This window comes from Callithrix jacchus, chromosome 13 (genome assembly GCF_049354715.1).
Source record: "Callithrix jacchus isolate 240 chromosome 13, calJac240_pri, whole genome shotgun sequence".
Classification (NCBI taxonomy): Eukaryota; Metazoa; Chordata; class Mammalia; order Primates; family Cebidae; genus Callithrix; species Callithrix jacchus.
Window position 1 is genome coordinate 96,081,778 of NC_133514.1, and position 15,542 is coordinate 96,097,319.

The following is a 15,542-nucleotide window of genomic DNA, read 5'->3' on the forward strand; positions in this document are numbered from 1 at the left end:
TAAGTTCTGTTCACATATTAGGTTGTTTAAACATAGAATCACAAAGTAAAATATTTTTATAAATGATAGAAGCCTTGGGATCAACCTTTTTCATTTTTGAGATTCAGAAATTGAAGTCCAATAATTAGTCTGTTACTCCTGTTTAATTTTTAGCCATATCTCTTGCTCACATACATTTTTTTAATGTCTTCCATACTACCACATTTTTATACCTAAGCAAAATCATGACCTGTTGAATACAATAAGAAATTCTTCAGTGAATTTAGCCTGCTTAAGTTTCCTTGTTTTTTGTTCCCTGCTTTCAAGGTCGGACTACCTTACTCTCTGTGTTCCCCCTGCACTGGTAACAGCCTTTCTGCTAGTCCTTATCTATAGAGCTCACATTTCACATCTGCTACCCACCCTGTGAATTTCCCCTCCCATTGCAATGGCTATTCCCGCTGAAACCAATCTTTCTGCCTTCCCACTGGGATAACTGTATTCCTGCACTTTTCAAGTTAGCCAACTGGGTTTAGTTTAGATTGTGCAATCAACTCCATTCAATGGAGATAGGACACAGTAACAGAGACAAGCTGTGTTAGAGATAATAACAACCTCTGCTTTCCTCTGTTTTGGTGTGCTCTCATGACAACCAGACCTCTGAGGGGTACCCTCCTGCAGGAGCAAATTTGCCTTGCTGAGAAATATATGTTCAAGTGCTATTTCTTTTGCAGCACCAAAAATTTATTTCTGACATCACCTAAATATTTTACTTGGAAACTGAGGTTTGTTTTTGACCCAACACTTTTCCTCATAAACTATGCTCAACCTTCAATAGGTTCTGTTCATTATACACCAAAATACAGCTAGACTTTCTCCTTTTATCCATCCCAACTGCTACTTACTTGTCTATTTCCTTTTGCCTTGACTGCTGTTAAGTTTTTGTCTGAGACTCCTGCTTCCACTCTTGTATTCACCACCACCTCCTCAAACTATTCTCTGTACAGCAGCCAGAATGGTCTTCCAGACTTGTAAATCTGATCATGTCATTTCCTTGCTTAAAATCCCTTAATTATGTCTCAATATGGTTGAAATAAAATGCAGCCTTCGTAAGGTGGTATGTGGCATCTAAATGACCTACCCTGCTTATAGCTCCAGGTTAATCTTTTGCCATGTTCCTCTTGGCACACTGATCATCAAAGCTCATGTCCTACTAAACCATGCTTCTTTTTAATAAATACTTCTTAATACTATAATACTTCTTTTTAAGTTCATAGCTATTAATATCAGGAAAGGTCATAAACAAGCTTGGAAGAAATGTTGTTGCTGATTCTATAAAAACTGCATAAGTACCCTGACACTTGAGGTTTAAAGCTGTTCTGAAGGAATAATTAACTTCCTACCACACATATCTGCAGCCAGATTTTGACCCCCAATGAAGCAGGGTAGAAATATGTCTGACTTCCCAGGTGTCCCCTTTCTTCATCTTTCTTCTCAGTCTAAGTGTCATGTGATATAACTGGACACAGGAGAATGCCCCCACAACTGAAAGATTTTCATGAAGGATGATTTACTATTCTCCAATGTACTGACATTCTTCTACAGCCCAGTGATTGTTGGGGAGTGAGTACACAACAAAATGTGTTGAGATTAAAGATCGTTTCAGGCTTTTGTGGTGAGCTTTATTCTTGTGAGTTTGAGACACATTTCAAAACTATAAACTTCAGCGTCAAACATCATCATTTCCCCTTTGAGTGGCTTTTGTATCAGGTTATTCTGGGTCAGGTTATCAACAATTTGGTAATCCTTAAACAAGTTTTGATTTTCCCAGAGTCTCACCAGAGAAGGTTGAAAATCACACAAGTTATGCAGTTACGCAGAAATATTTTGGTTTTCCATTTTCATTGTGCAAAGGCACTGTATGAAAATGCATTTTATTAGCTCCAGTAGGTACTTCCCCCGGTAGGTACTTCCAAATTGAAATTAAAATTATATAGATTTACCAGAAGTCTTTAATCTAAATTACTATTTCTGTTAGGGTTTCTTGCTTCTAATTTTACAAAATGGATTTTATGGGGAGGAAAAATATATTAAAATTATGAGAGAAAACAATTGACTCCTTTTGATATATTTGATGTGAATCTTAGCTATTACCAAATTAGCTTCAATGAATTATATAGTACAGAATAAAGGCTTGAGCAGACACTACTTTCTGCTGCCTCCTTGTATTGAAAACTTGTTCCATTTAGCTTTCTCCTCTTTTTTGTCTCTCTCTACATATTTTGAATATAGTATTCAGGCACATGTTTTTGGGAGGGAAAAAAGTCTCTTATACTGAGAAGAGGATGATCCTATGAAACAAAGGTAGAGTAATACATATTGCCAGAGAATCTCAGAAGGACCATTTACAGCTATATAAAGGCAAAACTTTACATTATTATACCTAATATAGTGCTTGCTATGTATTCAATGACTGCTGCTGATAAGAAAAATAAGAACTTGGGTTAATAGATTGTCAGGTAGAAGATTATTTAAACCTTCGGATAACATGCTCAATTAAAAGTTTGAAACAAAACCCAATAAATTGTTTCAATGACCTTTGAAACTAATAAAAATATGTCTTGCTAAATTTTCTCTTTATGTAAATCTTTGTTGTTAGGACTCTGTAATGTTTCATTCAGAAAATATGCTGGATGTGAATTCTGTATTCCTACCTTGGTATTCTGAAATCCAGAAGAATGAATCATTTTCTGAGCAGTTATTGCACTTAACTGTAACATAGCACAACTTGTTACATAACGTGATATAACATGTTAATATAGCAGAAACATGTTACTAATTATTTCTTTATTAATTTGGGTATTAATCAACATTTATTGAATGCTACTGTTTGTCTAGGGAATAATAACAAAACATAGGAGTCATAGATTCCCCACTCATGAAAATCACAGTACTTCTTTAGTCAAAACACACAAGACTTACAATACAATTTTTAAAAAGAACATATCAGGCTCTCTTATGAAGTTGAAAAAAGAAGTTTTCAAACTCCTCACTGCTTCCCATCATTTACTGACTTATTTGCCATCTCCAAAAACATGTGTGGTCTTTAGATTCACTGCTTTCTACACATGTTTCTCTGTCTGGAATGTTCTTTTGTATCTTGGGCACTTGGTGAACTCCCATTGTTTAATCAAGATCCAGCCATAGTCCACCATTTTCGAAGCTGTTATTGATTTCACAACAGGCATCACCGAGGATTATTCTATCTTTGCCCCACCAGAAACTTTCATTTTTATCACAGTTAATTATTCTAGATCTTTTCCTTTCCTACTAGGCTATGAACTCTTTGAGGAAAGAAACTGGTACTGTTTATCATGGTATTCCTCAGGCAATTAGGATGATCCCTGGCACATATTAGAGGTTCAATAAATACTGAGTGACTCTAGTACTCTGGGTTCTCCAGAAACAGAACACTCTCACACACACATGTGCATACACACACATAATATATATATATAAAATATTTTTATATAATATATATTTAAGACATAGTAGTATTTTATTTAATATATAAAAGCTATCCATCTGTTTAGAAAGATAGAGACAGAAAGACAAAGAGATTGATTACAAGGAATTGGCTTACATGGTTCTGGAGGCTAAGAAGTCCTATTATCTGTAATTGGCAAGCTGCAGACCCAGGAGACATGATGGTATAGTTCCAGTTAGAATCTAAAGACCTTACAACCAGGGGAGTTGATGGTGAAAGTTCCAGTTCAAGTCTGAGTTGAAAGGAAAGAGAAGACTAATGCCCCACCTCAAGCAGTAAGACAGAAAGTGAACTTTTTTTTATTCTGCCTTTTGTTCTATTCAGGCTTTCAATGGATTGGATAAAGCCCACCCACATTGGGGAAAACATTGTCTTATTCAGTCTATTGCTTTAAATGTTAATATCATCCAGAAACACCCTCATAGACACATCCAAAATAATGTTTGGCCAAAAGGCTCAGTGCCCATGGCCCAGTCAAGGTGATACATAGAATTAGTCACCACCCTGACTGACTGAATGAATGAATCGGTGATCTGGGAATTCCCATTAATTAATGCAATCAATGCAGGTAGCAGCATATGGAAGGAGAACTTAGATAAGTAGGGAAAGGGTTGTGACAGGGAGTGATGAGAAACAGAAGATGGTACTGACTTAAAGAGTTTGCTTTTCTGCTTTTGAAGGTTTTGCCTGTCCTGAATTGTGCATACTTTCAAGTAGGCCCAACAAATATCAGCCATATTCACAATGAACTTTTATGGGTGTTGCAACCATTCATTAGCCATGTGTAATGAGATTTTTAGCTTAATAGAAAGCCTCAGCCTGAATTCTGTAAGACTATTCATTATTATTGATTATAAACCAATCTCAGGTTTTTGTAATAAGAATTTTTTCTGCAGAATAGAGAATTAAAATAAAAGTATTGTCAAAGCTTGTGGAGATAAACATGTCTTCATGAAATCAATATGCTCATGAGAAGTTGCTTGCAATTTTCACTGAATATAAGGCACTGACTAGAGTATTAGAAACATTAGGAAAGTTTCGTTTTGTATTTTTAAAGATATGCTTGTTATAGAAAAAAATGAGAAATATAATTTTCCCTCATTTTAAACTAAACATTTTAAAAAATGTTTATTAACATGGTTTTCTGTGGATGTATATAGTTTTATGTATAGGGGATATAATTTGCTTAACAAATTACCAATTGTGAAATTAGCGTATTTTATATTTTTTACTATTTTAAATAACAATGTTAAATACATATGTAACTTTCTTCTTTGTATTCTTCTGTATGGATTCTGAGAAGAAAAATTACTGAGTTAAATTTGTTTTGAGACAGAGTCTTGTTCTGTTGCCCAAGCTGGAGAGCAGTGGTGCAATCTTGGCTTATGACAACCTCAGCCTCCTGGGTTCAAGTGATTCTCATGTATAAGCCTCCTGAGTAGCTGGAATTACAGGTGCACGCAACCATGCTTTGCTCATTGTTTGATTTTTAGTTGGGTGGAGGTTTCACCTTGTTGACCAGGCTAGTCTTGGACTCCTGACCTCAGGCGATTCACCCAATTGGGCCTCCCAAAATGCTGATATTATAGGTGTGAGCCACTGGGCCCAGCCATGGTTAAATTGTTACGCAGATTTTCAACTCACTTTACGAACCTGGTGTAGTACACTTTCAGAAGTATTGTTAATTATCATTTTAAGAATTTGCAACACTGATAGGCTAAGGTCTTATATCATTTTTGTTACTTTTGCAATTTTGATTACTAGTGAATATTTGTCTACATTAGAAACTTAAAGAATTTCTATAGAAAATCTTAAAGTAAAACAAGCAAATAATCAACTCCTAACTGATCTACATATTAAGTGTGAGTCTACATTTGGCTTAATGAGTACTCACAGTTAAACAACCTGTTTCAGTCACCAAAGATTACAGCAGAACTAAGATGAAAGGTAATTGCCACTATACAAGATTTTCTGCTTAGTCCCTTCTGTAGGAAGGACTTCATTCTAACTTTCCCATAAAGCAACGGCATTGATGTTCCATATAATTTGATGAGATTTTAAGAAGAGAGAAAGATAACACTAGGTGAGTTTGAGGAAGAGGTGGTAAAACTCTATTACTTAATCTTGTGCTTAGAACAGATATTATAAAATAGCTCAAATGGATGAAGTAGTTATTAAAATGCTCTCTAGAACAATGCTTCCCCAACCTGCCTTTGTTGACCCTATGGTTAATCAAAGACATCGATGGGCCAAGCTAACTCATACTTGTTTGATGGCTGATAATGAAATCAAGAGGAGCAGACCTCGTAGGACATGGTATATAGTCTGATAACCACCTCCAGGGGAAAGCTGGGTGGGGGCTGAAATCGAATTCTGGATTTACTGGGTGATTCTGTGCAATGCCTTTATAAAATACATTCCCTCAGAGACAGCACCCTTTCCTAATTATTATAATGGCAAAATGTGAACTACCCAAAGTCCTGAGGATGTTACTAAGAAGGATGATTCTGGAGAATCCTCAATACTCCATGGCCTTGAAGGCCAGCTAAGAAATAACCTAGGAGTCCTCCTAGGTGAGATTATGGTAGACCAGCCTTTAAAGTGGCTCTTGGTCAGTCCCCAAATGGCTGTCTGGTTCTAGGTCTCATGTATAGTCAGCTTTTCACTGCTTCAAGGATCTGGGATGGTCCCAACACTACAGAGGATGTTGTATTGGACAAACCTAAACGACGATTCTGAGAAAGACTTACTTGCTGGCATTTCTCCTTGACTATTTTTGGCCTAGAGCAAAACCTCATTGTGTGCTGCTAAGCTTTCAGAGCTGGACACTGAGTGTAATCTGTCTATATGATTTTTCTTTTCCTCTGACATCCTTCAGAAGTTCAGTCATTTGGCCACGTGATTGTTTCTTATAAGATCACCCACTGGGCAATCATGGCTGGCACCTACCAGGCACACTTAACAGGGCTTTGTTTGCACCATACAACAATTGCTCTTCAGCCAGCCACATGGGAGTCTGTAATTTTGCCAATGAAAATGAAGCAGAAATAAAAAGGGGTGGGAGAGAGAAAAGGGAGATGATAGCTTGCAGAGGGACATGGCAGGTTCTGGCCGAAATGAGCTTCTAACAAATTCCCTGCATATCCTTTGTTGGTCTTCTGGCTGCTTTTTGAAAAGGACTAATTCTAGAGGACTTTGGATTGCCTCTATTCTCTGCCCTTTGGCTAATTTGACAATTAAAAAAGGCAAAGGAGGTCTGGCTTTGAAGGGATGTAACCTTCAGACTTTAATTTGGAGCAAACAAAGCATTTACAGCAGCTCTCCTCTGGCAGTTGCAGAGTATTACCACACTGCTGAATATTTAAAAGCAAGGCGTGTTTCCAACCCCAAGGTCTGTCCCCCAATTGATAAGTCTCTCTTTATTAAATGAACTTTAATTACTTAATAATTAGACCTTCTGCAAGAGAAGATGTGGATCCTGATAGTCTGCCAACAAGGCTAGAGGGCAAGACAGAAGAATGTGCCATTTTCAGATTAGAATTTAAAAGAAGGAACAGGCCCATTCTAGGGGTTGTGGGTGGAGGAGAGACCTCCCTGGAGGCGGCAAATCTTGGCATAAACCTGGACTGTGAAATGCCTTATTTCCGCTTTTGCTTGAAAACTAAAGTAGTTTAGAATTAAATGAATGAGAGTACATGTCGAAGATATTCCAACTTTCTGACTGTCTGGATCTGATGGAAAGATTTCTCGTCGTCTATGCAGTGTGTGTATGCTTGGGTGGAAGGGTAGGGAGAGACTATTGTTCTCCTCATTTTAATTCTGAGAGCCTAACACTTTCCATGTCCCTACAGATTTAGCAGCTTTCCATTCATTGCCATGGTGATTTTTTACCTCACTATTTTTTAGCATCACAAAGGAAAAACCCAAATGAAAAATGTTTGCTGCTTTTGCTATTAACATTTCTACTGCCCGTGACAGCAAATATTTGGGTTGTGCCTAGCTTCTGAGGAAGTATGTATTGGTCTAGGGAGATTGATGGCCATATCCATTGCACAGGCTGTCCCAGCGGCCCTGAGACCACTGATAAGTTTGTTCCTGAGGACAGTGATGGGAAAGGAGGATGAAGAAATCCCATTCAAAATGTCTGCTGATTTCTAATTGAACTGTATATTGGCTTAGATAATATTTTCATAGTGCCTTACTCATAGCCTCTCTACCCCTCACCCCCCAACTATCTTCAAATGAAAGGGTTCCTTAGCCTTAGCTTTTTTCCATTTTCCTAAAACAATCACTGCTTTTCCTTTCTCTTATTTTTTATTTTTTAAAGACAGGGTCTCTCTCTATCACCCAGGCTGGAGTACAGATCTATGATTATAGCTTACTGCAGTCTCGAACTCCTGGGCTCAGGTGGTCCTGCTGCGGCAGCTTCCAGAGTAGCTAGGAATACAGGTGTGCAACTCCACATCTGGCTAATTAAAATAATTTTTTTATAGAGACAGGACCTCTCTATCTTAACCAAGTTGGTCTTGAACTCCTGTCCTTAAGTGATCCTTCCACCTTGGATTTCCAAAGTGTTGGGATTAGATGCATAAGCCACCACTCCAAGGCTCCTTGACCGCTTTATGCTTTCCTAGTTATTGCTAGTCTTTCCTAAACTTTCCAATATTTAGGGTTTGGAATATTTGCCTGAACTGACTATCTTAACAATATGTATTTTTTATTCAACATATATTTGATTGCCAAGTATTTGCCATACACCATGCTAAGTGCTTACATGATAGAATAAGATAGATTCAACTCTGATTTGTGGAATTTACAGATTATTCTTGATGATGGCTATCAAATAAATTCCAGTTAATTAATTACATTGAAGTAAGTGCTGGAAATAAAACCCGTAGGACAGCTGGTTCTAACTGGGAGAAAGCCACCATGAGGTAATGAGAACGGATAAATAATAAACGTTCTAGGAACAAATTGGGGTCATGGCTCTTTAACAGGCCTTGAGGAACACTTGACAAAGTAACATATATAAGAAGACTCCTAATGAATCCTTTTAGTGTTAAAATTAGTGTTAGAGAACAGTGGAAGATCCTTTAAAGGAATCAAAATAAACAAGGTGAGACCCATTTCTCTATGGTAGCTTCAAAATGGCTCTGAATCTCTTGCTAATAGCACTCAGTGCTTACTATTCAACTATAATTAGAACTGTTGACATCAGTGTAATTTTTGATGCTGAAGCCCAGGCACTTTTACTATGGATTAATCACTTATAAAATTTGAATTAAAACTGTCTTTATCATTTATAAGGAGATTAAACAGAGCTTCCATATGTGTCTGACTTTTCCATATGTAAAATAAAATGTTCTTTCCTTTTTACAGTTTCTCACTAATAGATTCTGATCTTTGTTAATGCATGGAGATTCAAATAATGTGGAAATCTGTAGGTTGGCTTATGTGGGACACTTCCAACAAGACCAGGAGTTCCTCTATTTAAAGCTGCCATAGCATCTTGGGCCGGGCTAGGTATGAAGGTAGGAACTTTGAAATCCATTATTGAAAACAGTCTTTTCCTAGGCTAACAATGTAAGCCTTCTGAAATCACCAAAAATTCTTTGTGTGCTATTTTGAATAGTGCAATACGTCAGGCTGAAATTTGTCTATAGGAATTCAATGTGAGGCAGAATGTACTTACTAAACAATCAAGTGTACTCAGTACAGTACTGCTACTTGTGGGTTGAGTGAAGAGTATTGACATATAAAAGAAAGTCCTTTTGAAATAGTTTCATTTATGTCAGAGAAATAAGATATTTTAAGAAGTATAATATTTCAATACTAAATCTTTAAAGATAATGATCATGGGCTGGGTGCAGTGGCTGTGATCCTGGCACTTTGGGAAGCCAAGGCGGGGTTATCATTTGAGGTCAGGAGTTCGAGATCAGCTTGGCCAACATGGTGAAACCCCGTCTCTCCTTAAAATACAAAAATTAGCTGGGCTTGGTGGCACATACCTGTCATCCTAGCTACTTGGGAGACTAAGGCGGGAGAGTCACTGGGACCGGGGAGACAGAGGTTGCTGTGAGCTGAGATCGCACCACCATACTTCATCTTGGGCGACAGTGTAAGACTCTAGCTTAAAAAAAAGAAAAAAGAAAACATAACAATCATACTATAAACATTTAAAGAGTTTGGTACCAGTTCCATCTAGAAGGTGGAGATAACAGTTGTACTTAAAGAGCCGTTGTGGGGACTTAATAAGGTCATTTATAAAGGTGCTTAAAGTGGTATGAATGATAAAAGTGAATCTGTTCCTGGTCATCTAGCTAGTTATTAATGAAGTAGAGAAGTGACTCCAGGTAATCTCATTATTCCAAACGGCGACAGAGTGTGTTGGAAAGCGACAGAGCCAAAGCTCAAACCCAACTTTCAAAATTTGGATGTCTCCAATACTCTATTTAGAGTCACATAGAACCTCCACCAATATTTGTGTATTTTTTTTCTTTCAGTAAATATTTGATACACTTCACAGAAATAAAATACAGAAAACATCCACACGAATGTACATATACTTTCAAGCTTTTATTTATACACCCAACTTTTGATAGTATATGCAAGTTATGAGTACTATAAAAATTTAAAAGATGGAATCATGATTTCCAGTAAGTAAGACTAGGAAAAAGGGGAGAGATTTTTGACTCAATGCCTGAAGCATGACTAGAGATTTGATAGGAGAGAGGGTGTTCCTTTTTAGAGGAAGGTTCATAAGAAATACAACCAAGAGGAAACCATGTGTAGGACATCTACAAGGTCAATAGATCTGAGAACTGTTTTGCAGAGGTTGTGGATAATGAGCCTGAAAGGCACATGGTGCTAGATGCCTGGGCACATATTTAAAAAAACCCTTTGCCTGTTTTGTGGCAAAAGACAATGCCAGAACGTTTGGGGAACTTCAGGATTTCCTGAGTGAAGCAAAAACTTTGGTGATGTGGGAGCACTGATGTTTTGACTATATTTGGAATGCGTTTGAGTGAGAGAAACAGAGAGATAGGAAGACTTGCTGCTGTGATTACAAAGGATCAGATGTGGCCTAATAAGTCTGAACAAGGCTTTTTCCATGAATGGGCTCTTGCTGAGCAGGTAACTATTTTTCACAAGGATCTAGTGAAAATTATACCTGTATCTCTCTCTGAATGAAGCATAGGAATTGTTTTTATTGCATTAGAACATTAAATGACTTTTCTGAAAATACAGTATTTCATACATATGAGTTACAGTGAGTTTATTGTTCATTACTAGATATTCATATACATGCCTTGAAACTGTAGTAGTAAGTTGATAGTCTATAACTTCTTCTTTTAAGACTGTTCCTGGATTGTTACACTACCATGAGATGTAAGTGCTCAAATATGGCACAGTGTTGGGAGCACTGAGTCAAGCCATACACAATCTTATAAACTTAGAATTGCTTTTGAATGTGTAGAGTTTCCCTTTTAGAGACAAAAAGAAAAGACTACACATCATGTTTTTAATTTCTCACTCTGAGAATAATCAACAACGTGAAATTTTCAAGCATTGCATTGTTAACTTGTAAACAGGATGCAGTTCTGACCTCAGTTTATTAAGATCTGAAATCAGCATAGAGTATATGCAGAATAGTAACCAATTCTATTAAGTCTAATTATATTAATATGAAATCCCAGGCTTTGTATCTAATTGTTCCAGTTAGATGTTTACATAGAAAACCAATTGTTGAGTATCAATTTGAATTATTGCTTCATTTTACATGTTCTAGGCTCTAGAACCTACTTGAAAATGTTTTTTGAATGAAATAGATATTTGTGTGTAAAATAGACATTTTATTTTCTATTTTTTTTTTTGAGACAGGGTCTCACTCTGTCACCCACTCTGAGACTGCAATGGCACAGTCTCAGCTCACTGCAACCTCTGCCTCTGGGCTCAGATGATTCTCTGACCTCAGCCTCCCAAGAAACTGGGACCACAGGTGTGTGACACCACACCTGGGTGATTTTTTAAAATTTCTTGTAGAGTTGGGTTTCATCATGTTACCCAGGCTGGTTTCAAACTCCTGGGCTCAAGTGATTCTCCCGCCTTTGCCTCCCCAAATTCTGGAAGGTGTGAGCCACCATGGATACATGGTTTAAATGTTTTAAGTTTATCCAATGTGCATAACTTCTAAAGAACTATAAATCTGAATATATAAATGTCCAGATTGTTAAAATCAACTTAAAATTTTATTCTCACTGACTTGCATTAAATACATAACTTCTGTATATTAGAAAACTGTTCCTGAGTATATTTCCTTAACTATAAAATAACATAGTAGGGAGGACAACCAAGAAGAAATCTATTAAATAAAAATTTTTTGAAACCCATTGCCCTACATAAGCCTCACATCTATCACTACTCATTTCAGTTTTGCTTTGTGTGTTACATACAGGTCATGCACTGTTTAAGTACGTGTCTTAAACCTGTATCTGAGCCAATCTGTAGTAGATTATTTACTACTTTGGAATAGACGCAAAACTATACACTGAAAATGGTCTGGAAACTGGATTTTGAGCAATAGGCCTGGGTAGAAGTTAACTAATTCCTTTTGATCTTCACCCAGTGGTAGATGTAGCACAGACACAGATTAGTTTTTCTAACTGATAAAGAATGAAATTAGGCAAGTGGCTGGCGCCCCCTTTAGGTAATCTGTAGTGTTTATCCAGGTAGCCCCATGGATCCAGATTTCAGAGCCTTAGTTTAGGAATCAGATGAGTAATTTTATAATCTATACGTGAGGAACAAATTTATATTTGCATCAATATTAAGGTTTCCGCATGGCATAGCATTAATCATTCGTACAAAGAACGATCTTAATATGGCGTATCTAGGATTGCTGGTCTATTTCTGTGGATATAGCTATAATGAATGATATCCTTCAGCCCTTTGTACCTAAGCCATATGTAATTTTGGTCTAATTTCATAGATTCAGTTAATTTGTGGTCCAAAAACTCTAATCCCTAAAAGAGACATAAAATTTCACCTTCACTTAGTGAAGAAAGTGAAATAGCATCTCTATGGCATTGCTTATTGTCTCTCATAGTACATTATGAGTTGGCCAAGGCCATTTTACCATTGCCTTTTTGGCCACAGAAAAATTTTTATCAGGTTGTGGGGAAAATTAGGATTATGAAAATTAATACCCCAAGTTAAAACTGAACGCAGTAGAACTTTGTTCTCTAAGTGTTAATGAGAAAATAAAGGTTTTTTGACAAAATTTAAACTTGGACCTGGGAAACGTTGACTTAAATCTATAAAATCAACATCACAGTAACATAAAATATGATGGGTAAAACTTAACATGAACCCCAGACTGATGAATGGATCAAAGTTCTTTATGACATGTGCATACAGTTAAAACAATTCTGGTATGACTCAAATGAAAATAGAAATATCAGAATTTAACTGGGATGAATAGCGACCATAAATGATTAAAATTTCTGAATTTTCTCTAACAAATAAAATTGCCAATGGTTTTTCAATGGCATAATTGATAACAATAGATTTCTTTGTAATCATTTAAAAAACACAAAAATTTCATGGTCAAAAATTAGGATCACAAATATCCACTTGTTCATAAAAGGGGGTTTGAGATAGCAAGGTGAAAATAATCTTCTACCTGTCTCATGGACAGTGTCATAGTGGAGAAGGCTTCTCTCTCAACATGCCTATGCTTGGTATTGGCCAGTTTATTTCTTTTCTTTTTTCCGTATATTTACTTCATCTTTCATGTGAATGCATGTTTTTGCATGTTATTTTATATGAACAAAGTAAAGTGACCATGTGAATTAGACTTATCCCATTTCATGGCCCAAAGAAATGAAATAAATTTCCAAAGTATTCATATGTAATAGGCGGCTCAACTATGCTAGAAACACAAGCTATTCTAATTCCAGCTTTTAGGTCTTTTTCACTACCAGTCATACCTGGTGAATGTGGATGGACATTTATCTTAAGCAGTCAAGCCTAAAAGGCAGTCCTTTGTTATTCTAACTGATGGCTCATGTTACTCCTAATTGGTGGACATGTCATGACCAATTCTTCATGAATCTTCATGGCTTCATAATCCTTTTATCCAAAGCGGAGTAACAAGAATTCTGTCCATAGGACCAGGATTCGGAAGAACAAGTTTCTGTCTTTAGGATTATAACCTAAAAACAGAAGTAGAAGTGGAATTTCACTTCTCTAACCTCAATTTCCTTATTTTTTTTTTCTTATTTTACAGGGCTGTTTTATTTACCAATGATAACAACATAGTAAGCTTCTAGAGATGCATGGCACATCTTCATTATATTTTAGCCTCTGAACATACTGTAGTGCCAGACACAAAGTGTGAAGAAAAAATGAGATATTTGAGTAAACAACTTGTAAAACATAATTTTCTAGAAAGAATACAATGTGTGATTTTTTTTTTTTAAACTGGCTATTATTTGTGCTTTATTTGAAAGACTTATTCCTCCTCTTTGTTTTTCTCCTAGGACCACTGAGGTTCCTTTCCCAGACAGAATCTGTCACAGCCTTCATGGGAGACACAGTGCTACTCAAGTGTGAAGTCATTGGGGAGCCCATGCCAACAATACACTGGCAGAAGAACCAACAAGACCTGACTCCAATCCCAGATGACTCCCGAGTGGTGGTCTTGCCCTCCGGAGCACTGCAGATCAGCCGACTCCAACCAGGGGACATTGGAATTTACCGATGCTCAGCTCGAAATCCAGCCAGCTCAAGAACAGGAAATGAAGCAGAAGTCAGAATTTTATCAGGTATTGCAATGCTCTTTGTTGTCTTCAGACTGATATTCTCTGGAATAAGTTGAAAAACAATTTTTTCTTTAACAGATATTGCTAATGCTGTAAGTTGTGTATTGTTCATTGCGTTTGGTTTTTTATGATTTCTTTCTTGCTTGCTGAAGCATTTGATGAGATTGTGCCAAAAGCTGTTCTTATTTATTTCATGTCTAGTTGTCAGTTTCTGGAGAAACAGATATCTCTCCTTTATTCATTCACTTGATGTAACTGGTGAGCATTTCTCACATATTTCATTTTCCTCTGTTAACAGTCTAAGAGGTAGTAGTTTTTATTCATTTCAAAGGATGAAGATGAAAATTAGCAATGTTAAGAATATTCCCTAAGTCAATATTGAACAATGTTTTTATTTGTTTAGTTTTTTTAGACCAGGATCTTACTCTGTTGTCCAGGCTGAATGCAGTGGTGTGATCACAGGTCACTGCAGCCTAGACTTCCCAGGCTCATGTGCTCCTCCCACCTCAGCCTCAGTACCTGTGACCACAGCCCTGTGACACCATACCTGGCTAATTTTTTGTAAACAGTAGGTTTTGCCCTGTTTCCCAGGCTGGTCTCGAACTCCTGGGCTCAAAGAATCTGCTTGTCTAGGCCTCCCAAATTGCTGGGATTACAGGCATGAGCCACTGCCCAGCCTGAACAATCATTTACTTGTCCATTCCTACACTCATTTCTGAGAAGCACTGTAGTAAGTACTAGGTATGTGGCAGTAACTAAGACTGTCCCAGAGCTTAGCCCATTAAAGTTCTGGGTGGACATATACATGTAATTAATTACAATAGGGTATGATTGATATGATGGTAAGAACAAGTCATTTCTCTTCAACTCTTATTTTCTCTTGTCTGGCAAATCTCTAAGTCACTGGCCTCATTTTCTAATTCTAAATAGTCAGGGTTGGACTGGATGTTCCCTAAGATCTCTTCTCTTCCAATAACCACTACTGTGGCATACCCATGTAATGCCTATTTTCTCTTTTAACCGAACTTTTAAGACTGACTTAAATGCTCTTCTGAGAATCACAAAAAAAGCACACACTTGAGTAATTTGGAACTGACTACATCTTAAAGCATGGATGTTGGCTTTGGTCTCTGCACTCTTAATTGTATGTAGTTACAACAAATACTTCAGGTGTGCAGAGAGTAGCATTCCTG

General features: G+C 36.9%; 1 protein-coding gene across 5 annotated transcripts in view; it reads left to right on the forward strand.

The window, feature by feature from the left end:
* The window catches only part of DCC (DCC netrin 1 receptor), a 1,205,330-nt gene that overhangs the window by 543,512 nt on the left and 646,276 nt on the right, over positions 1–15,542 (forward strand). For all 5 annotated transcript variants that reach the window (XM_002757246.7, XM_008979838.5, XM_035271116.3 and 2 more), the window contains exon 3: positions 14,068–14,352. In XM_002757246.7, coding sequence (XP_002757292.2) covers positions 14,068–14,352 — 285 coding nt within the window. The remainder of the gene's footprint in view (positions 1–14,067; positions 14,353–15,542) is intronic.